Raw genomic sequence first — 21752 nt, forward strand, 5'->3', positions numbered from 1 at the left:
ATATAGAAGTGCATATTAATATTTACATGCTATTAAAATGTGCTTGTGTGCTTGATTTTCTAAAACTTGCGGGTATACGGGCATACCCGCGGGTATGCGGGTATCCGCGGATAGCGGGTACGGGTATCATTTTCTACCCGTTGCGGGCGCGGATTTTAGCACGCGGGTACGGTTTTATGAAGTTGATATCCGCGCGGATTTTATCCGTTGCCATCTTTACTCCACCCACCCTATAACCATAATAGAACATCTTTTTCTATACTCGTGGAGCATTTCTTTTCATAATTAGAGCATGGTTTTCCCTTACGGTTTTATGGATCTCCCCTCCTCCCTTAATCTTACTTTAGAACTTTCTTTACTCATAAAACACTTTCTTACCTCAAAAATAATGTTCTAGAGTAAAAAATACATTCAACCGTTTGGCAAGGGTAGTTAGTAGCTTTGCCAACCTCCACCCAGGTAGAACATGACATGACCCAACAATTTAGGCACGCTCAAGGGTCATTGGAGAATGAAGGTGAATGAGATAAGCTTTGTAGGTTATGATGCTTCGAAGAAAATGTTTTGATGTTTCCATAAATATTTTGATCATCCACAAGCGAACGAGTGAAATATCCGTATTGATTGAAAGTGTACATTCGAATGTTACATCAAAGGAAATTCAACAGATAATCATCGAACTGTGGGGAATTTGCTGTACATACTGAAGACTTATAGACATGACAACTAACTAACTTTGTATCTCTCCTGTTCCTATTTTCAAGGGGAAAAATATATGCAAGCATGTACAACTCGAATACTGTACATATACAAGTAAATTTACAAGAGTGATCAGCTTCAGTCACCTGTATTGCTCTACTTGCGCATCATTTGGACTTCCTCCAGTCTCTTCCTGAAGTTCTGATGCTGCCTTAGCATTAGAATCACAACCCTGCGAATTGCGTGATGATTCTGCTCGCTCAGATCGTGAAATCAATGACCTCAGCATGTTAGACCTCTTTATTAGAATCCCCAACGCAGAAGACGCAGCCGCTCGAACAATTGCGTCTGGTGATTGGCTCATTCTACCTACCAGCGTAGCAAATACCTTTGACACAAAAGGATGTTAATCAGTCCATCAATAACTGAGACTAAATCAACCACCAGAATCTAGTATTAATACCTGGGAGAAATAAGGGGCGATGAAGCGTTGATCATCCAAAAAGGATAGCATGCAACTCACCAAACAAACTGCATTTGCTCTTATGACCGGCCAAGGTGCATCAAATGCCTAAAACAAGCAAAAACAAGAGTTCGGTTTGCAAATTCCTAAAACAAGCAAAAAAACAAGAGTTGGGTTTGCTTTGGTAGTCTCTTAGTGTACATCCTCAAGACAACTCCAGCAACCTAAGAGTAGGCTATCTTTTAATTAAGAAGAGATAGACTACCTGAATGAGTTGGGTTTACTGATCAAGAGTTGAAGCAGAGTGGTGGGAATGTACACCCACACGGCCACACCTCACACTAGCTGAGCTAGGCTACGACTAAGAAGAAAACTGTACCTGGATAGCAGATTCTAGGTAGCTGTCAACTCTGGCAGGAGACAGTCGGCAAAGTTGTCTTGCTAAGTCCCTAATGAAGTCCACATAATCGGAACTGTGGGGGGAAAAATACTGGAAATGTTACTTTTAAATAAAATGAGAAATAACAAAACAAATAGCTAGGAAAACTCAAAACAAACCGGCGATCGGAAGTAAAATACTGCTTGCTGAGGAGCAAAGACAAACCATCTACTTCCATCAATGGGGCAAGGAGCTGAAATGTGTTCTATTTTGACAAAACAACAAATAGTAACATATGCAAGTTCATGCAAATATGATGTAAGAGGAACATAGTGATTATATACCCGACAGGCAAGTCGAACACTTAGGTCATCATCGTGAAGATGGAGGATTAGACGGGGAAGAGTGGCATGTATCTGTGTTAGGAATAGCAGACTTAATACCTCAAGCGGCATAAGAAAACAATCAAAAGTAAAAGGCACATGATGCATGCACCAAATTGTAAAATCTATCTAGTTAGTAGTTTCTAAAAATTAATATGTTAAGAAAACCAGGTGTCATGGATGGCAGAAGTTTATGGAACATTTTTAAGTTTGTAACTGCCATGATATTTTGTGGTCTCAACAAGCACATCCTACAAAGGAACTTACGAGATAACGGTAAGCACTATAATGCAACTGAAGTGGAAACTGTATGCTACCTGCTCAATAAAAGCAGTCCGCTGCAAACCTACACCATAGGCACTTAAAGCACCATAAGCTGCAAATGCATTGGACCTCATTTTCGTATTCATTGAGACCTGTTACACAACAGTTGTGGGATAGGTTACAGCCATGAGGTGTCAATTTCAAAAAATAAAATTACAAATAAGCATACCACCTAAGTGCTTTTCACTAAAAGTTAAAACACTGATAATTTAGATACCAAAAAAACTCCAAAAGAAACATCAGTGGATTCTGGATTGTGATTTACTTGTGCAACACGCAAAATATTAGGTTTCCATTGACTAGAGAAAAATCATCTTGCATCACCAAAACCTTATTTAAGAAATAACTGAAAAATTCGAATACCAAAAGCTTGAGTTCTCTTTGAACAGAACAGCAGTCCAGCACAAAAACTCATGTAGCACTTAGGTTGCATGTACCCTTTATCAGCTAGTACAAAAAAGCAGATAAAAATATAAGGCACTGCTCTATCTTGAGTCTCGACTGTTGGAATATAAGTGAATTGCCCACCTCTCCCCATCAGCTTAAGCTTTTGGGTTGAACTGGTCGGTGCATGCAACTCAATATGGTATCAAAGCCAGAGGTCTTGAGTTCGAATCCTGGTTAGCGCGATTAAATAAAATAATTGCTGCTCGCTCCTATTCCACGTCTGAGGCCTGAGGGAGCCTCCACGTGAGGGGGAGTGTTGGAATATAAGTGAATTGCCCACCTCTCCCCATCAGCTTAAGCTTTTAGGTTGAACTAGTCGGTGCATGCAACTCAATATCGACAATATCGCCAGCTAATACCAGAGCAATGCTCATTGCTAGATGGCTAGATGATATTATGTGCAGAGTGCAGACATTATGGCTCCAAATTATTCCATCTGTTTTTAAATAGATGATGTTTCCAAATTAGCTCGTATATATTTAAAAACATAGGGAGTGTATATGAACTCCAGTTCCATAATATCTGACAGATCCATCTCAACTCTGGTACAGTATAATCCATGCACTTCCTCCAACTACATATTATCCTTTCAACGGTTATCATTTAACAGTATGCAGATCACCCTGCATCATGCCATTAAAACAGCAAAACAAAAATGCTAGTTCTGGATTGTTACCTGGAGATTCCGCAGCCTTATTAAGAGATTTATTAAGATGGGGTCAACAGCATCTTGTTCTGACAAATTAAGAACCTGAAACCAATGCAGGCTTTTCAATTATTCTGTTAATATTGATAAAATATGGAATTACATTAAAATAAGAACTCACAGTTAACAAGCATTGCACAGCAGTTAATTGAACAGACTCGTTGGGGTCTTCAAGTAGTGCTAATATTACTCCTAAAACTTGCTGGATGTATTTAAGCATGTGGCTCTCAGGAATCTGAAACAGATAAAAACACATGAATCTCATGATTCACTCAGCCATTAGACTATGTTAGTGTAGCCATACAATAGAAAATGCAGGATCTGATAATTAGATGAAAATAACATAGATAAGTGCGTGATTGTGGAAGAAGAAAAAGTACAAACACCTTCAACTCTGTTAGTGTAGCAATATCCAACCTATATTACTAAAATAACAAAACAGTAATGAGAGTAGAGGTATCCATGCTGTAGTTAGAATCATGAGTTCATGACCTGCACAAGTCCACGCAAACAGAGACTCCTGACAGTTGGTGAATCATCAGAGACATGTTGACACAACTCCTCAACCAATTGTTCAAGCAATGTAAGTTCTTCACTGCACAAATAAGCAGCAAAGGTTATTGTTGGAATATAAATGAATTGCCCACCTCTCCCCATCAGCTTAAGCTTTTTGGTTGAACTGGTCGGTGCATGTAACTCAATATGGTATCAAAGCCAGAGGTCTCGAGTTCGAATCCTAGTTAGCGCAATTAAATAAAATAATTGTGACTCGCTCCTATTCCACGTGGCCTGAGGGAGCCACCACGTGAGGGGGAGTGTTGGAATATAAGTGAATTGCCCACCTCTCCCCAGCAGCTTAAGCTTTTGGGTTGAACTGGCCGTTGCAACTCAATAGTTATCAGTGAGATTTTTGGAGGTGGGGAATAAAACTGAAACATACTTGTTTCAGTCCCCGATGCAAAATTGAAGCATGATCCCAACTATGAAACCAGAAACTAAAAATACCAGAGGTGCAGAGAGCATTTCCAAATTCAATTAAACTAGAGAAAGAAGCACTATTATGAACTAAGGAGTTATTCAATTACATGTGGCGTATAAATTCTGATAGTGCAGCAGCAGCAGCCTCCCTTTCAGCCCTCTGATTCCTGTTAAGAGCTTTACTCAAGATAACACAAGTTGGCAGAACCTGTGGTAATAATATACATACATCAACAAATTCACTAAAACATACATAAGGATCCTCTAGAGTCTAGAAAATACCTCTTTTGGTCGTTTTACCGAGGAACTGCAAGCAACCTCTTGAACAAGATCAATCCACTTATCCTTCTCAGTTTGTTCTCCATCTCGAGCAAATATCTAATGATGGTAGGTATCTTAAATAGTCAGAACCTCAGAATGGCTACACATATTTGGCAAGAAAAAGCAATTAAGAAAAAGCACCTTTCCCATTTCCACATCACCAACACACTCGCAAAATGACTGAAATGCAACTAGCAATGATCTGCAGAATATTGCTCAAACATAAAATCCTTCAGTTCACAAATAGCCTTTGATGTATTAAGCTATAAATCTTATGTATTAAGCTATAAATCTAGAAAGAAATTAATTGTTACCGTAGAAGTTCATTTCGGCCCAACTCAGCAAGACCATGAAGACTCCCCAGTTTTAGTATAAGGCCAGAAAGAACAGAAGGGTAACTCTTCTCAACTGCTTGTTTTCCAATTTTCCCACCACCTCTGTAAAGTTAGAATATTTTGAAGTATGTAAAATCAGCAGATATAAAGGTGTCCACCATCAGTCTACATCAACAGTCAGCCATCAAAATGGTGAGCAATACCTCATAAATGCATTGAGAGCAAACATAGTTGCTTGTAGAATACAGTCGTCAGCTGATGACTCAGAGGTGGTTTCCCCTTTCTCTGAACTGTTTATTGTGACATGTTCTTTGTGAAGTATAGATAAAGTGTACTCGAGGAAGAGAAATGCAAGCTCCTTATGCTGGGAAAATGCCTGAAATGGAGACCAAACAATCGCACACGCAATAAGAAGTGTAATTCTAGGATTCATAAAAGCTAAATTCTGCTAAGTTTTCAGGCAATAACAGTTCTAAACTATTTAGCAGAAAAGGCAATGCTATTCAACTACCATCCTACAGACTTTGCAAGCCTATTATTACATGTAGCAAGTATAAACGATATAGTAAATCATGCACAGCTAAACCAAGTTGATCCTGGTCTTACAGAAAATTGTAGAAAGTATTTTTTTTCTTTTAAAAAGAACAGTTAATTGTAGACTATGGTCATTTAACTAAACAGAAGAAAACTCGATTCTCAGTACATGATAGTTCTAAAATTTTGGATGATGTGCTCTTATTTTTTCCACACCGTTAAAAATGCTTGATGATTTGTGCATTTCTTAGCATAGAATCTAGTGCAACAAAATATTTACAGCGTAAATTTTTTTTAAGGCTAATTAACATATTTCAGATTATAACCCTATATATATCACCCTGATGAACATTGGAAGTCATGTATGGACGCGACTACGCAATAATAGGTACCCCTTTAGTCCACTATCTTAAGCTATGATGCTAGCTCAAACTTACAAATACAAAATTAGACATTCAAGACAGGATTAGCAACTGCTTCCATGAATTTGTTCAGCAAATCCTGTTGCGCAGCGCAATATCACAGTAATGCATAACTGAATAAAGAAAGACAATATGCACAACTATACATAACTGAATTTGTTCTTAATGCATGGTCCTAGTAACTTGCATAATACAAAGCACACAGGCTCCACCCAGTACTCACATAAAAAACATCCTGTATCGCCCAGCCTCCACGAATCCTTGGAATGTCTTTTGTACAAATATCTCTTCCAGCCACAGATAGAACCTCATCAAAGACCACAATGTGATTGGTGTTTTCTGCTAGGCATGATATCTATGTTACATTAAGGTGAAAGCAGCTTGAGGGTATAATCATAAACCAGATTCGCTGTGTTCGCTTGGCTTGTCAGCCAACCAGCCAGCAGTACTGTTCTCTCATACTAAATCAGCACCAGCCACCAGCTATCAGCCAGTCAGCAGTACTGTTATCTCATAACAAATCAGCACCAGCCACAGCCAAGCGAACACAGCGATTATTGGTATTGAAAAGGTAAACCAGATACAAGATCGATAAAATCGATGATGGATACAGCATTCAGAACCTCTTGGCGTGAGTCCTTGTCAGTAAAAGAAACAGCAGATGAGAGTAAAGATTGAGTTGTCCTATAATATCAACAATAGGATCATAGAAATATTAGATTCTTGCAGAGAAGAAAAGGAGACGCAATGCACTGTGCTGAAACTTAGGTCAACAAAATGACAAGTACCTGAAAAAGGTGCAATTAAGGAAATTACATCACATATTCAAACTATCAAAATAGTCTGTCTATGCAGATAAACTGCCATGTCACTTTTTCAACATCACCACAAAATAATCATATTTGGTGTCATTCTTTTGGTTTGTATAGCCTCTCTACAAATTGTCTTCATCAACCTTACTATGGTAAATGTGGTCCCATGGCACCATAAACTATTGGTGTCTGCACCTCCTACATACTCAACTGAAATATAGGGGCAATTGGAATTTCCAGCTAGAGATCTTATTTTTCAAACACGCTTGTTTTCTAGTGCCATCTAGCCTTAGCCATCTATTAGGATGCATATATTGTTAATTAAAACCTTTTGAAATGTTAACGAACTAATCTCATCTTTAATAAGCTAACCTCGAGACATCAGGTTCACGTAGCTCCTTGCCTCTTCTGGTAATAAACACGATAATAGCTTGAATGGAAGCATCCGCGGACTGCTTTACCTTATCACATGTTGCCAACGTGCAAGAGTGTAGCAAGACAACCAGCTAAGCAAGTAGACAAATATATTAATAATAATGACCATGCCATTGTACAACTTTCACTTATAAAGTGAATTAAATTAGTTACCTCATCCTTTGATAATAGAATACACACTGAGGAAACAACCCTCTGAAATACTTCCATCTGATCAACAAATGCCTCCTGAGAACAATATAAGAATAACCTCAACAAGTTGCTTTATGAAGTGGCTTGAATGTCGCTGTTAGCCCCGAGGGGTAACACCCTTGTTTAGTAGGTCTAATGTCGTTTTTTTTTTCGTTTTTGTCCCGGGTGCGTATGTAAACTAAAAAACAGGACCTCCCTCTTTGTGTGCTGAGGGATTGTATGGTTATTTTGGCCTTCTTTCTATCTGAATGCAATGATATGCAGCTCTCTTCGTATTCGAGAAAAAGTGGCTTGAACGGATAGTAAAGTAAGACATCATACTCACCCTTCTGACAATAGAGACTAACTCCTCGAGGGAGGACAAAGCACTATACGAGGATTCCAGATCAATATCATTAGCATATGCCTTCTGCTTCGGAAGTGACAATGAAATGTTGAAGAAAAGTGCAATGATCTACAACAAAAAGGATCATATGTAATTTGATGAGCTTGATTTCAATGCAAGACGAAAACTTCAAACAATCCATGGCACATGTCAAAATGGAAACTGCACATGGGCAAAAGGGCAGAAACATACTGTAACAAAAAAAAAACAATGCAACCAGCTTCTTTTGCACAAACCTGAATTGCAGCTTTCCTAACTTCAGCATCTGTATCAGCACAACGAGGAAGGTACGCCATTATCCTCTCTCCCAAGCTTAAAGAATCTCGGCTAGGCAACACAAATGCAGCTGCCATAAAATGGAAGGCGTCTTACAGACCTGATATCATATACTTATAAAGCAATCTTAAAAAATCATTAGGCATACAGGGCAAACTTGACAAGCTCCTACTCCCTCGATCAATTTGCTTGTTCATTGTGAAAGATGGATAGGATCCCAATGCACCAAATCCACCAGAACAAAGATTGCGGAACCTTAATAGCATCTCCTGTACAGCAATGCATCCTCTTCTTCTTTGGTGTTCCAAAGATGACGACACATATGGATCAAGCTGCCTAAGAATATGCAGCAACTGCTCTGCTCGACTTCGACCATCTTCACCACTGACAAAGGAATATAAGATAGGTGATAGGGATTAAGGAATACAAACATGAGAAGTACTATAATATATTAGGCTGAAACAAAAACAATCAAGCTGCCCAATATTCCAGAAACTAATATGTTGCCCATTACAGGTACTTACTACCACTCTCTAGCATATATCTACTTCACGTCTTGTTTTCCCTCGAAAGCACAGGACAGCTGCGCATCAGTATATTAAGAAGCTTCCCAAGTGGTACAGAAAGGGCCTGTACCATGCCCATACAAAAACCCTGTAAACTATTACATAAAAACTGAAAAGGATGAGACCTGACCAGCAAGAGCCAAGAACTAGAACCTAGACCACCTGAGATCCTAGGGCGAGAATGTGTTCACCTCATGTTATTTCAACATTAAAGTCAATCCTTTACACCTAGTTAGTTACTTTGGCTGACCCATAGTGAAGAGATCCAATCCAACACGATTGTTGAACAGCCACTGCAACTTAACTTGTGCACAGTATCTAACTCCACTTGCAATAAATCTACTGAGGAAATGAACGATGTTGTTATTGTAATATTTCCAGTCACTATAACAGTTTTAAAGCTGAAGATACGGTTGTGTTATAGTATTCCATTTAAGAAACAAGAGATCCGATCGAATGTTTGGTGTTTCCTTGGTCTGCGTACATGGTAGGCTAGGACTTATATTTTCGAACTAGCGCGGTATATATAAGAAACCAGACATTCTCAAAACATAAGATCACACAAGTGCCAACACTCCTGTAGTGTAGTGGTAAGCTTTCCAGTTGAGGAAGACACCAACCATGGTTCAGATCCTGGTGGCAGCACAAAAAAAAATGCTGGCAACCCAAAAAATAGTGGCAGGGCACCATCCTATGGCACCTGTGGTTGGTTTGGGCCTGTTGTGAAGTATTAGTGGATTGCCCACCTCTTTCCAAGAGCTTAAGCTTTTGGGTTCATCTGGTTGGTGCATGAAACCTAACATGGTATCAAAGCCAGAGGTCTCGAGTCTTGGTAGAGGCATCTTTTAAGTCCTCCGCTCCCTTCTTTATTTCCACATTTGCACCTTGTTCCGGCTGCATGTGAGTGGGAGTGTTGTGAAGTATTAGTGGATTGCCATGTTCCGCTAGGCCCCGACTAGGCGGCGATTAGGCACGCCTAATCGTGAGTCGAAGGGCCAGCGCCTCGCCTTGGGGGTAGGCGGACCCATAGGCGTCGGCAGCTCGTCGGCGGCGCCGATGGTGGTGGAGGAGCGTCCGGCGGAGGTCGCCGGTGGGGGAGGAAGAGCTGCGGGCGGCGGCGGGCGCTCACACGGGCTTGTGCGGGCGGCGGCAGGCGCAGGTGTGGGCGGCGGGCATCCGGCGGAGGTCGCCGGTGGGGGAGGAGGACCTGCGGGTGGCAGCGGACGCTTACACGGGCTTGTGCGGGCGGCGGCGGGCGCAGGCGCGGGCGGCGGCAGACGCAGGTGCAAGCGGCTGCGGACGCAGACGTATGCAGGCGGCGGCGGGCGCGTGCGGGATGGAGAGATGCGAGAGGCAGAGAGGATGCGGGAGAGAGGGTAGGGTTTAGTTGGGCCTTCAAATGGACCTTTAAATGGGCCTTTTTCCCTTTCTCCTTTTTTATGACCACTCATCTTCTTTTTTTTCTTTTCTTTTAAGTATTTATACATGTATTAATCACCGCCTAGAAAAACGCCTAGGCACGATTAATCCCGCCTAGGCGCTAGGCAGTGGGTCAGCGCCTAGAATCCGCCTAGCGCCTAGCTGAATTATGGTGGATTGTCCACCTCTTTCCAAGAGCTTAAGCTTTTGGGTTCATCTGGTTGGTGCATGAAACCTAACAGGGCTCTCCTACCAGGGGCTAGTTGCGGTGGTCGCTAACATAGTGGGTCGTGGTCGGCCCAGGTTACGATGCGGCCCTATAGGGGGTTTTCTCGGCTGGTTTGGCTCAGGTTTCTTCTTAGTGCAATGCCGTGGGAGCGGTCTTTCCCCCGCCGGTCAAGTTTTATAAGACCACACAAGTAAAAGTAGAGAAAATTGGCCTTTCACGAAAGACATAGCAAGTAGCACAAGAAAATGAAAAAACAGAAGAAATTCACAGCATGACAAAAAACATTATCCAAAAATAGAGACAATACAATTGAAATATAAGTCAACAGCATTACCTTGTAAGCAGAATGGCACCTAATAGAATAATGAGGTTTGTGATGAGACTCTCAACAATGCTTGAGGGCTCTGTTGGCAATGCAAAAAAACCTAATGTTGCCTGAAAGTGGAACATAAAGCAAGTCAAAGCAATATAAATGTTCTTCAAGTAGTACACAAACTATTAGCATAGTTTTGTTGTGTTGCAGCATATCCATGCAGACCTTCATGACACGGTTTCTTGTTTCCATAGGTAATCTTGGTTCTAGTGAAACCAGAGTAGTACAGGCACTTAAAGCAACACTCTGCACATGTAAGAATAGTTTAGAGGTGAAAAAAGTTCTAAACTTGAATCACTAACTGTGCTGTTACATAGTGAACAGAAGTGAAAAAAATATATAACGGAAGACTGTACATGTAAGCTGATTTAAAAGAGCGAAGATTCAACTGAATGAAGAATCCATTCTACATATGGAATGAAACAAGGTCAAAACTTGAGCATATACCTGTGTGTACAAAAGCTCAGAGTTGAAATCAGTGAGATCATTACTTTGATCCCTACCCATTAGAGTTAAAACGTACTCCAGCAACTGATCTCTTCGTTTCAGTGGGAATGAGATTCCCATTCCAGCAGCGCTAATAACAGCTCGGCCTAAACAATAAAACTGATCACATACAATAGTTCAAAGCGTACATAACCGTGAAGTAAATATTGTCAATGCAGAAATTAGCTGCTGCTATATGAAATTGATACCAGTCTGATTATATAAGATCGCATAGAACAACTTGCTTATGCAATATGGTCACAAGATATTTAGAAGTACAGTTAACTTAATTCAACAGGCACTGCCTACACCTATTTTTCACATGGGGCTACCTAGAGCAAAATCAACTCTGACCCCCTAAAGGTTGTAAAATTGTTTAGCCACCACCTCAAGGGTCTGGACAAACTTGATTTTATGCACCGATACATCAACCTGCAGTCCGGCACCCTATGTGTGAATTGGTATGTGCATTTGGTATGTCCCCTCATAAACAAACCAATTAAGCATCTGTTCATTGGAACATCAGGTCCTCATCTTGACACGATAAAAATGCCAAATATGCATGAAAGCCCTGAACCCAAAGGAGAAGTAATTGAACTAAAAAGTGAAGTATGAAAATTATGTCAATGTGAGCGTGGATGTGTTGCACTAGGGTCAATGCACCTTATTACACACTACACAGGACGCCTTAGTATGCTTGCTGCTTCATGTTTCTATTAAATTTCAAATAGTGCAGCACAAATCTCAGTGCTCAATGGAGTAGATATGAGCGAGGCGGATATGTCAGGGTCCTCCCCTACTGTTCCCATGAAATAAAAATGTATTATGAATGAAAAAAGGGATAACAGACTAATGCACAAACATTGTATATTAAGTATCAAAGGTAAAGAGATCTTATTCTGTGTGCAAATCTACCAAATGCAGACTGCCAATTAAATTTATCATTGGAGTGATAGAGAACAGAAAATGATCAAAACCGTTTACAATGGAGACATCTACTCACTTAGTACTTATTTTCTGTCTTGGAAAGCTTTAGTTAATTCTCAACTCGCTCATAAATCAGCGGAATCGGACATTTTGCTTCTTTTCAATAATATTTTTGTATAACGTATTCAGGTAGTGAAACAATTACAAAAATCTAGCAGGAATACATGGGAATTATTAATATCTCAATGAGTTTCCAGATATTTTTGCCAATGCTTGTTTCTAACCAATATTTGAAATGAGCAGTCATTATGACATACATAAAAAAATGGATAAACAAAATAAAAGTTGAAGACTACCAAGCCCATTGCGATAAGCAAATAGACGACCTGTAGAGCAGCAAAGGTATTTGCCTATGCCATCAAGATATATCTACCAGCTGAAAAGTCAAAAGTGAAAAGATACGAATGCAGTCATGTTATGTACGAAATCACCTAAAAGGTCGATTGCAGTAATCACAGCTTGCTTTGCAGTAGGATTCTGAACATGAAGCAACCTTCCAAGCATATTAGTCCCCTGAGTACAAGAGAATGGTATTCATCAAGCTGAAAACCAAAATAAACCATATTTGAATATTCTATTGACCATAGAGGTGATTTAACTAAAGTGTCCAAAAATACAACAGTGTCAAATACTCAAATGTGGTCCACACTAAATATAGTGTACAGTAAATAAGAATGGTCAGTACTGTATGGCAGAGGCCACATTAGGATGGAATGTTGCGGTCAAAATTTAATTAGTGGCAAAAGATTGGCAGACAATATGTGTATACCATTAAAATTAGTGTCAGACTGAACAAAACAAATTCGTGTATGGAGTGCTAGAGTTGGTCTCGAACGCATGCATATATCATTATCCATCAGATTGGTCATGTAAGGAAAAAAGTTTGTTTATAAATACATACCACAAGTGCATTAATTCTGGCTTCAATAACAGTTGATGGAGCATATCTTGCAGCATAACCATACATCAAAGCCAAGGCTGCATATGTGTCATCCACATCTTCCACTTTTGCACCAAATGAGAAAAATGAGAGGAACCTGCAGAATTGGATGTCATAAACTCACTAATAAACTGGACCAGCTGGATACATGGCCTGCAAAAATGAACTACAAGATAAAATAGTAGTGTCTTCATATTCACTTTTGAGTGGTCCAGCCTCCATTTCTGTTTCTTCAAATAAAAGATCAGATGAGGCAGACTAATACTAGATAACTGAAAAGAAGGGACATGAATAGGTAAATTGGAGTTAAGAACAAAGTACAGGATCCCATTTGGGCACAAAATTGGCCACAGCAGTGAAAATGTGAAGCAACACAATCGTAGTTTCTGTACAGTTTTTTATTGCATCTAAACATAACTGGCACTAAGATGAGCACAAATGGATAGGTCTCTCCTGCCAAAAGGATAATATAAGTACCTCTGGAGAGCACTTAGCCCTGCATTGTCTAGTATGTTCTTCAGTTTTTCTAGCACTGTATCCAAATGAGACGCTGCAACCTGCAAGGGAGACTTTAGTGCTGAAAGCTCCTAAATAAGCCTAAAATTAAGGGATTCGCGATGGCACCTTACCAGCCCGATGCCTTGTGCAAGTCCAAGGCGATTAATAGGAATAGACATGCTTGAGTGTCCACACATCCAATCAATCTTCTCACTGACATAAACCCTATCATCAACCTTCTGAAGAAGCATTCCTAAGCACCTGCAAATGAAAAAGAGTAAAGAAAAGAGAGTTTACAGCCTCATTTTGATTTATAACATGTCCTCAATCATTAATGAGGGGTAACATGGGTCCTGGCTCTGCAGCATCTGGCAAAATTAAGTACAGCAACAGGTAGAATCTATAACTGGCAATCGGACATGTTGCACTGAATTTGTATCATGTGAAGGGTTAAAGTTGCTTCTTTTTTTTTACCTCAAATCATTCATGTAAATCCTGTAGGGAAAAGTCCAGTTTACACCCTCGAACCATCACAAAAGTCCGATTTTCAACTTTCAACTACAAAACCGGGTAACGCAGGTCATCCAATTGTCGAAACTGGACAAATTTGGCCCTTGAGCTGGTTTCAAAGATAATTTTTTATTTTGGGAAATTAAACAAATTGAAGTTTAAACTAAAAAAATTATAAGTAATTCATTAAAAATATGAAACAGGTGCCAGCATTTTTCTAAAGATGTTACCAATCTATTGACACTCTACTGGTCTGTTATATGGATCCAATTTTTTCATGTTCCTAGTATTTGTTCGCTTGTAGAGTTATAGTATTGCCTAATATTTTTTAATAAATAAGATTCAAATACAGCAACAACAGACAGGTTACATTTTTCGAAAACTTTGGGTATTAGTTTCATAGTTTTCTGATTCAAAATGAATTAGTTTTGATTTTTAGATCTAACCAGAATTTTTTATTTTTTTAGAAAATACAAAACCACCTTGAAACTACTCAAAAGGCCAAACTTGTCCGGTTTCGACAGTTGGATGGCCCTGGTTATCCTGTTTTGTATTTGAAGGTCAAAAATTGGATTTTTGTGATAGTCCGAGGTTGTAAATTGGGCTTTCCTCGATCTTGTATTACGCGCAACTTAACAATATTAGACCTTTTTCTTTCAAATATCAGATCATTTGATGACAATGCAGATTTATTTGTTCACATTAACACTTAAAGCTTTATTGATAATGTCAGATAGGTTAATCATGTCAACCGAAAAACCAGCATAAATAGTTTGTTGTGTCGGATTTTGACAGATCTAACAAGATGATTAACAAGCGTCGAGGACGAATTCACGGAACCTAATGTGAAATGATGAGGTGCCAGTTCACTCTGATATAGAAATGCCTCAAAAAATCTGACAGAGAGCTCTTAATGGTCCATCTACTCAGCTCCAAACATATAAGAGTAGAAACTTCTTAGTTTACTTTTTTTTCCATGGTGGACTATGGATAAAAGCCCCCACCCCTCCCACTATAACACCTGGGTTTTATGGTCGGGTTGGCTAGGTGGGGCGCGCTAACATGGTACCAGAGCCGAGGTCCCGGATTCGAACACACCCGGCCACGCATTTCCGCTGCGCGATTTCCCCTGCGCCTCTCGTGTGCTGAGACCTGCTGCGGGCTACGCCGGGCTCGCACGCCGTAGGGGGAATGATGGACTATGGATAAAAGCCCCCACCCCTCCCACTATAACACCTGGGTTTTATGGTCGGGTTCGCTAGGTGGGGCGCGCTAACACATGGTATTGCATTAAGTTGGCATAAGGATGGCACTACCATTTTTTTTCTCAAACACTCAGGTCAGGAGAGATGTGCATCATTATATTAAGAAGAAAAGGGGTCTAGATGACTCGTACAACCCCTAGTGAGCCAAAAATAATACAAGATGACTCACTGCACGAACACTAAAAACACCAGTGACCAGAAATGTGAACATCGTTGCCATATGCTACTGAGACCTTTGGCTCCTGCCATGCACCAGAACTTAGCCTCATCTCTAATACCCTGAATTATCATATTATTGACTGATTGTAGAAAACGGCAAGTAGATTTGAAGCGGTTGGCTTATTTAAGAGTTGAATTAGCTATCTCTCCAAAGAAACCACATGAAATACAAAAAGGAACAGCTGCCTCAACAAACAGAATATCATGTGGCACATGTTCAGAATATTTTGTTAGCACCCATACCAAGAAATAGCTTTCAGCACATAGACAACATGGCATCTAGTAATTAGTAAAAGGTCACAATGTGAAGCAAGCAGTATGGAAAAATTACCATAGGAACATCATAAATTTAATTGTACCTGTGCAGTAAAGCAGCGTGTCCATCAGATATAGCATACAGATCATACTGACGTGCAAATGCATCACCCAAAGAAATGACCCACTCAGTGTCATTCACAACATCCAAAGATTCTGATAAAAACTGAAAGATGGCAGAAGATTAGTTCTCCAGGGAAGAGTATATCATCTGAATACTTGACCCAGAAAAACAGAGACCCCAAAAAAAACTTTATATAGTACTAGAAAATGGAAGTATCAAACACAAATCAAAGGCCTGCGACCTTTACGAGAATGCCAGCCCAAAGGCTTCTTGAACAACAAATACACAGTGACAACAATGACAAAAAATTGGACATTTGAACACCATAAGCCATCCATTTTTCCTGGTATTTTTGTTTTTCTCAATCTCTTAACAAAATTTGACTAAAGCATCAAGCACTAAATGTTATCATGACTCTAGCTGCTAAGACCACAATTGTAGACTCCTTGTTACAACATGAATATCATCCAGAACCAAAACAAGTAAGATACTTACATTTATTATCATGTCATCCCATATTTCCTGGTATGTGCTATCTTGCTTAAGGTCTTCAGGGTCACTGATGTAAGCTTTCATCTTAGGGACCTAATACTTGCCAAAAGAGACATTTTGTAAGCCACTTCAACAGAAGGGAATTAGGTGAATCATCACAGGAGTCATGTAGTAGGGTGCATTATACAAATAACTCAAGGGCAGGGCAAGCATCATATGAATTACCGGACACAGCCAGGATTTGCACTAGAACAACTTTGATTGGCAGATTTAACATTACAAACAAAAGAATCAAAACTTTAAGATACAAACACTGCAAAGATACATAGAAATATAACTTACTCCTTAATACTTTCTGTTCCATTTAGAACAAAAGAATGATAACCAAAATGGTAATTAATTGAAAACTGGAATAAGCATGCAGTCTTCATGTTCTAGCAATACTGGAACTGGATCGGTGATATACCTCATCTTGCCAAAATAAAGAAAGGTTTCTGGGAAAAAGTGGACCCAAGTAGCACAGAACCTACAAGATACAAAGGTAAAGTGAATACGGCGGGTATAAACAGTATCTTTTTTTCTCAGATACACAGGAGAGCTGTGTATCTTTGTATTAAAGAGAAAAGAAAGAATGGTCCCATACACGCAACGCTCCATCTCACCTAGGAGAAAGGAGTGGTCGCCGAACAATATTTTAAGGTTGTTTCTTTTAATCAGCAATTTTCATGAGCCCAAAGAGTATAAACAAGAAAGATTTAGTGAGCCTATGTGGCCATATTTAATCAGCAATCACTGGGATTTTAAAGTGAGGGCAAGAAAAGGTTACAAATACAATCGCTTATTGCGATGACAAGCAAACATTCAACAATGCCCAAGTATCCTATAATGCACATGCCAGAGTTAGCAAACAGTATCAGACCCGTCAAAAAGGCAAAAAAACAAAACAAAACAAAACAAAACAAAAAACAGGCAAACCTATCGCTCACTCAGTACTCAGAGGCTATTCTAGTGCTTTCGTGAAGTAACTTTTTCCTACTAAAATGATGTCACCTCCCATATGTAGTATAATGTCTGTAAAAGCTAAGAATATACAATATGTATGAACAGACAAAGTCACTCGGACTCAAAAGGGCATGCCCGAAAACAGTTGTCAAGATCATCCATTGAAATCTTATTTTAAATCTGTAAAAAGACAAACCGTCAGAATCTGGGTGGCCAGCTGGCCCCTAGCAAGTGGATTATGCAGAAGCACAACCAAACGAGCAAACAAGTCCTGCACAAACCGCGTCATCATTAGAAATAACTAGCCAATTGATGAAAAGGTTTATTACAAGGAAAAACATCTGAGATGAAGCAAGCTACCTCAGGATTCGGGGTTTCATTTGAGGCATTAAATTCAGTATATAGTGGGTTTGTCTGTGACAATTTATGCCTACACAACTCAGTTATGCATTTGCATACCTGCAGATATCTCCATGTTAATCATATCCAGAACATAAAGTGTGAACCTTAGTAAAGGTACAGTATTTGTACGAGTGTCACAAAACGCTCACTGTAGCTACTGCACCCGTATACTTCTTCGGGATTATCAACTTCAAGATGAATGGCCATAGAACAAGCTGGGAAATAGGAAAATTGAAGCGCAATACTTATTTAACTATGATGAACATGACTTGCAGAAATTATAAATTATTGAAGCTGGCTAAGCAAACTGAATCCTGATTCGAATGAGCATAATGAAAAGTGCTTTTACCTCCATTTCAGGAATGGTGATCGCTAATAAAAGTAAACCCTTTTCACATACAGCTCTTAATTCTGATAAGCCAGCAAGACTTACTTTCATCTGACAAATGGAAGTAGAATACTAGAATAAGAATACATATCATCCTAAAGCAGGGACTCTTAACATATGTAAATAACACATGATCAAAAATAAATATAACCTCAAATCTTTTGTCCTGGAAATACTCATTTTTCAGAGTGCCAAGATCATTTAGATCTTCATCAGTTATAGCACTATGCCGCACCAGGAACTCAACTGCCAGCTCAGCAGGTTGTCCACTTAAATAGCAGTGTGAAGCCATAACAACAATCAGCTGTACGCAATTTAACTAATATCAGAGAATGTGAAAAAGTGGATGCACAAAGCATCAGAAATCAAATATATACTATTTCATGTATCAAGAATTAAACACGAATTTGCCATAATAAATATTTTGTGATCCAACTCTGCTTCGTGCAAACAAATATGACTATTTCCACCAAGAGTTTACATGCAATGCATTACCTCAGCTAGCGTCATACGTATAGCCAAGCTCTGGTGCTCTAAAAGTGATTTCACGATTTCAACCAGTGGTGCTTGTTTAGTATGCCATGATTCCAACAATCTACAAACATAGATCATAGAAGTTGCCATAAACAGTTTTAAAAGAAGGCAAAGAGCAAGAAAGATCAAAGGATACAAGAGAGTTCGAAAACCTGGGCAATAGGTGTTTTATTGTACTAAGCGCCCCAACAATAGATGCTTCATCTTTTGACTTGCATTTCTGTATAACAATAGACAGTAACAAGAATAATTGTTATTCTACACAAGCCTATCTTGTGCAAACTTGGACCTTCATGACACATGGAAAGATACTTACATTCAAAAGGAACATGCAAAGATCCTCAGGATACACTAAACCAATTACCAAAAAGCAACGTTGGAGCTCATTGTATGTCTACAAGCAAATGATTAAAACATGAGTATCTCTACAGGTGGCAGTATACATATAGTATTACACAGCAATGCAAGTTTTACAGAAAATTGGTATTGAAACAGTTAGAACGCCCCACCTAGCCAACTCGACCATAAAACCCAGGTGTTATAGTGGGAGGGGTGGGGGCTTTTATTCTCAGTCCAACATTCCCCCTACTGCGTGCGAGCCGGGCGAGCCGCGGGGCTGTGCCACCTGTCCGGTCTCAGCACTTCGGTCTCAGCGAACGCAGCCAGGGAAATCGCGCAGCGGAAATGCGTGGCCGGGAGGGATCGAACCCAGGACCTCGGCTCTGATACCAAGTTAGAACGCCCCACCTAGCCAACCCGACCATAAAACCCAGGTGTTATAGTGGGAGGGGTGGGGGTTTTTATCCTCAGTCCAACAGAAACTTTGCTTAAAATATAGACAGTCTCAAGGTCTAACAGAAATACTGGAGAAATAGTCTCTTCACCATTTATACTTAGAAAGTGCTAAAAGATACTTGATTTTTTTGAGCCCTTCAATTGTGACTTCTACTTGTAATACAATATAAAGTAACTAGTTAGTGGATGTAACAATGAAACAAGAAAGGCCGCATGTGAATTAAGACAGCAACCTTCAATCCCTTTGAAGCATAATGCTCATCTTTGCCGTTATTGATAGATACTAATGGAAGAAGCGTAACTAAGATAACAGTAAGCTCCTGCAACACAAGAAAAAACAGATTAGTGATTAATGAGCATGCTCAGTATATATTTATAATTTTATAGCATATCTTGGTGCTGGATATTTCCTGAAGTAATACAATCCATGAGTTAGAAACATATGGCAGTGACAGGGCAGAGCATAAACATTTTAAGAAAGGTTACATTTGTTTGTTGAGGTATGGGGAGATTGCTAGAGTATGATCTGATCATGCAATCCATGTTCATAATCTGAAATCTAGAACCAAAATTGCAGATCCACTAATTTGTAGTGATGAAAATACGCAAACCTCAGCTCATTGTAAGTTGTAACTGTTGGTGTATATTGAGCCCATGTATAGAGGCCCATCTATAGGAACTATATATCCCACCCTTCTAGGGTTTGAAGGAATACAAGCCACTATTCTCTCCTACATGGTATCAGCTAGCTTTCTCCCTCTTCCTCTCTTCCTCCTCTAGCTACAGCCGCCGCCGCCGGCACCATGGCCGGCCGGCCGCCGGCGCCGCCCCTTCCTCCCCTCCCTTCCCTCTCCTCCTTCCCTCCCCTCTCTTCCTCTGTTTCGGGCGCCGCCGCCGCCTGGAGCTCCTCTGCTTCGGGCGCAGCCGCCGCCTGGATCTCCTCTGCTTCGGGGCCGCCTGGATCCGCCACATGGGGTCCCAGACCCGCCGCCGCCGCCGCCCACGCCGTGGGCGCGGCTGGCGCGGGCTCCTCTGCTCCGCACTGTGGGTCCTCCTGCCCCTGGCGCTGTCCTGGTCGCCCCCTTGCAGAGCCGCACGGCGTCCTGCACCGCGGGCCCCTGCTGTGATGGCGCGCCTCACAGCGCCTCCGCGCCGCTCCCGTCCGCGCGGTCCGGGCTGGCTGCCGCGTCCTCTGCTGGTAGCCGCCGCGGCCTGGCGCGCCCCGGCCGCCGCGCCTACCACCGCGAGAGCCGCCGCGGGCGCCCAGCTGCAGCCTGTCGTGGATGCCCCGCTGCTGCAGCCGCCTGTGCAGGGGCCCCTGCCCGCCGCCGCCAGTGCCGCCCTGCAGCGCGACCCCGCTGCTGCTGGAGCCGCCGCGCTGGTCGCTGCTGCGAGCGGCCCTCCCCTGTTTGCGGGCGCGGGCGACCACCGCGCGCGTGCGTGCCCCCTTGTGGACGCCGCAGCCCCTGCATGGCCCCTGTTCGCTCGCACTCTCTCGCTCCTGGCCTGTGCACCAGCTGGATGTGAAGAATGCCTTTCTTCACGGCACTCTGTCAGAGACTGTCTACTGCTCTCAGCCAGCGGGATTTGTGGACTCAAGTCGTCCGGATATGGTCTGCCGGCTCAACAAGTCCCTCTATGGTCTGAAGCAGGCTCCTCGGGCTTGGTACTCTCAGTTCGCCACGTTCTTGCTCACTTTGGGATTCACTGAGGCCAAGGCTGACACTTCTCTGTTTATCTACCGCCGTGGGGATGAGACTGCCTACCTGCTGCTCTATGTTGATGACATTGTGCTCACCACCTCCAGTAAGCAGTTGCTTGAGCGCGTCATCTCCTCTCTGCAGCAGGAGTTTGCTATGAAGGATCTTGGTCAGCTCCACCACTTCTTGGGCGTTACTGTTGAGACTCGCCCGTCTGGCCTGTTCTTCACCAGCGGCAGTATGCACTCGACATTCTGGAGCGGGCTGGGATGACTGATTGCAAGCCATGCTCCACTCCTGTCGATACTCAGGCGAAGCTGTCTGCTGATCTGGGTGATCCTGTGGCTGATCCTACTGCGTACCGGAGCCTTGCCGGTGCCTTGCAGTACCTGACCTTCACCCGGCCGGATCTCACCTATGTCGTTCAACAGGTATGTCTTCACATGCATGATCCCCGGGAGTCTCACCTTGCTACGC

The 21752-nt window shown here is 41.3% G+C and overlaps 1 protein-coding gene across 1 annotated transcript in view; it reads right to left on the reverse strand.

Annotated features, from left to right (window-relative positions):
• Positions 1 to 604: 604 nt before the first annotated feature.
• Positions 605 to 21752, reverse strand: part of LOC120692922 (protein SHOOT GRAVITROPISM 6-like) — a 28163-nt gene continuing 7015 nt past the window's right edge. Inside the window, exons 12-51 of the mRNA XM_039976309.1 lie at positions 19809 to 19895; positions 19097 to 19174; positions 18933 to 19000; positions 18742 to 18841; positions 18398 to 18550; positions 18208 to 18297; positions 18008 to 18073; positions 17817 to 17915; positions 17653 to 17727; positions 16921 to 16980; positions 16458 to 16547; positions 15943 to 16064; positions 13721 to 13850; positions 13569 to 13648; positions 13053 to 13188; positions 12583 to 12664; positions 11126 to 11271; positions 10844 to 10924; positions 10640 to 10740; positions 8240 to 8475; positions 8052 to 8161; positions 7756 to 7884; positions 7392 to 7466; positions 7176 to 7309; positions 6603 to 6675; positions 6215 to 6346; positions 5239 to 5411; positions 5015 to 5137; positions 4842 to 4902; positions 4662 to 4757; positions 4487 to 4587; positions 3894 to 3996; positions 3523 to 3636; positions 3372 to 3446; positions 2242 to 2340; positions 1886 to 1957; positions 1721 to 1806; positions 1542 to 1635; positions 1163 to 1270; positions 605 to 1087 (exon numbers count right to left, since the gene is read on the reverse strand). Coding sequence (XP_039832243.1) covers positions 842 to 1087; positions 1163 to 1270; positions 1542 to 1635; positions 1721 to 1806; positions 1886 to 1957; positions 2242 to 2340; positions 3372 to 3446; positions 3523 to 3636; positions 3894 to 3996; positions 4487 to 4587; positions 4662 to 4757; positions 4842 to 4902; positions 5015 to 5137; positions 5239 to 5411; positions 6215 to 6346; positions 6603 to 6675; positions 7176 to 7309; positions 7392 to 7466; positions 7756 to 7884; positions 8052 to 8161; positions 8240 to 8475; positions 10640 to 10740; positions 10844 to 10924; positions 11126 to 11271; positions 12583 to 12664; positions 13053 to 13188; positions 13569 to 13648; positions 13721 to 13850; positions 15943 to 16064; positions 16458 to 16547; positions 16921 to 16980; positions 17653 to 17727; positions 17817 to 17915; positions 18008 to 18073; positions 18208 to 18297; positions 18398 to 18550; positions 18742 to 18841; positions 18933 to 19000; positions 19097 to 19174; positions 19809 to 19895 — 4284 coding nt within the window. The 3' untranslated portion in view covers positions 605 to 841. The remainder of the gene's footprint in view (positions 1088 to 1162; positions 1271 to 1541; positions 1636 to 1720; positions 1807 to 1885; positions 1958 to 2241; positions 2341 to 3371; positions 3447 to 3522; positions 3637 to 3893; positions 3997 to 4486; positions 4588 to 4661; positions 4758 to 4841; positions 4903 to 5014; positions 5138 to 5238; positions 5412 to 6214; positions 6347 to 6602; positions 6676 to 7175; positions 7310 to 7391; positions 7467 to 7755; positions 7885 to 8051; positions 8162 to 8239; positions 8476 to 10639; positions 10741 to 10843; positions 10925 to 11125; positions 11272 to 12582; positions 12665 to 13052; positions 13189 to 13568; positions 13649 to 13720; positions 13851 to 15942; positions 16065 to 16457; positions 16548 to 16920; positions 16981 to 17652; positions 17728 to 17816; positions 17916 to 18007; positions 18074 to 18207; positions 18298 to 18397; positions 18551 to 18741; positions 18842 to 18932; positions 19001 to 19096; positions 19175 to 19808; positions 19896 to 21752) is intronic.

The sequence above is a fragment of the Panicum virgatum genome, chromosome 9N (assembly GCF_016808335.1).
Source record: "Panicum virgatum strain AP13 chromosome 9N, P.virgatum_v5, whole genome shotgun sequence".
NCBI lineage: Eukaryota > Viridiplantae > Streptophyta > Magnoliopsida > Poales > Poaceae > Panicum > Panicum virgatum.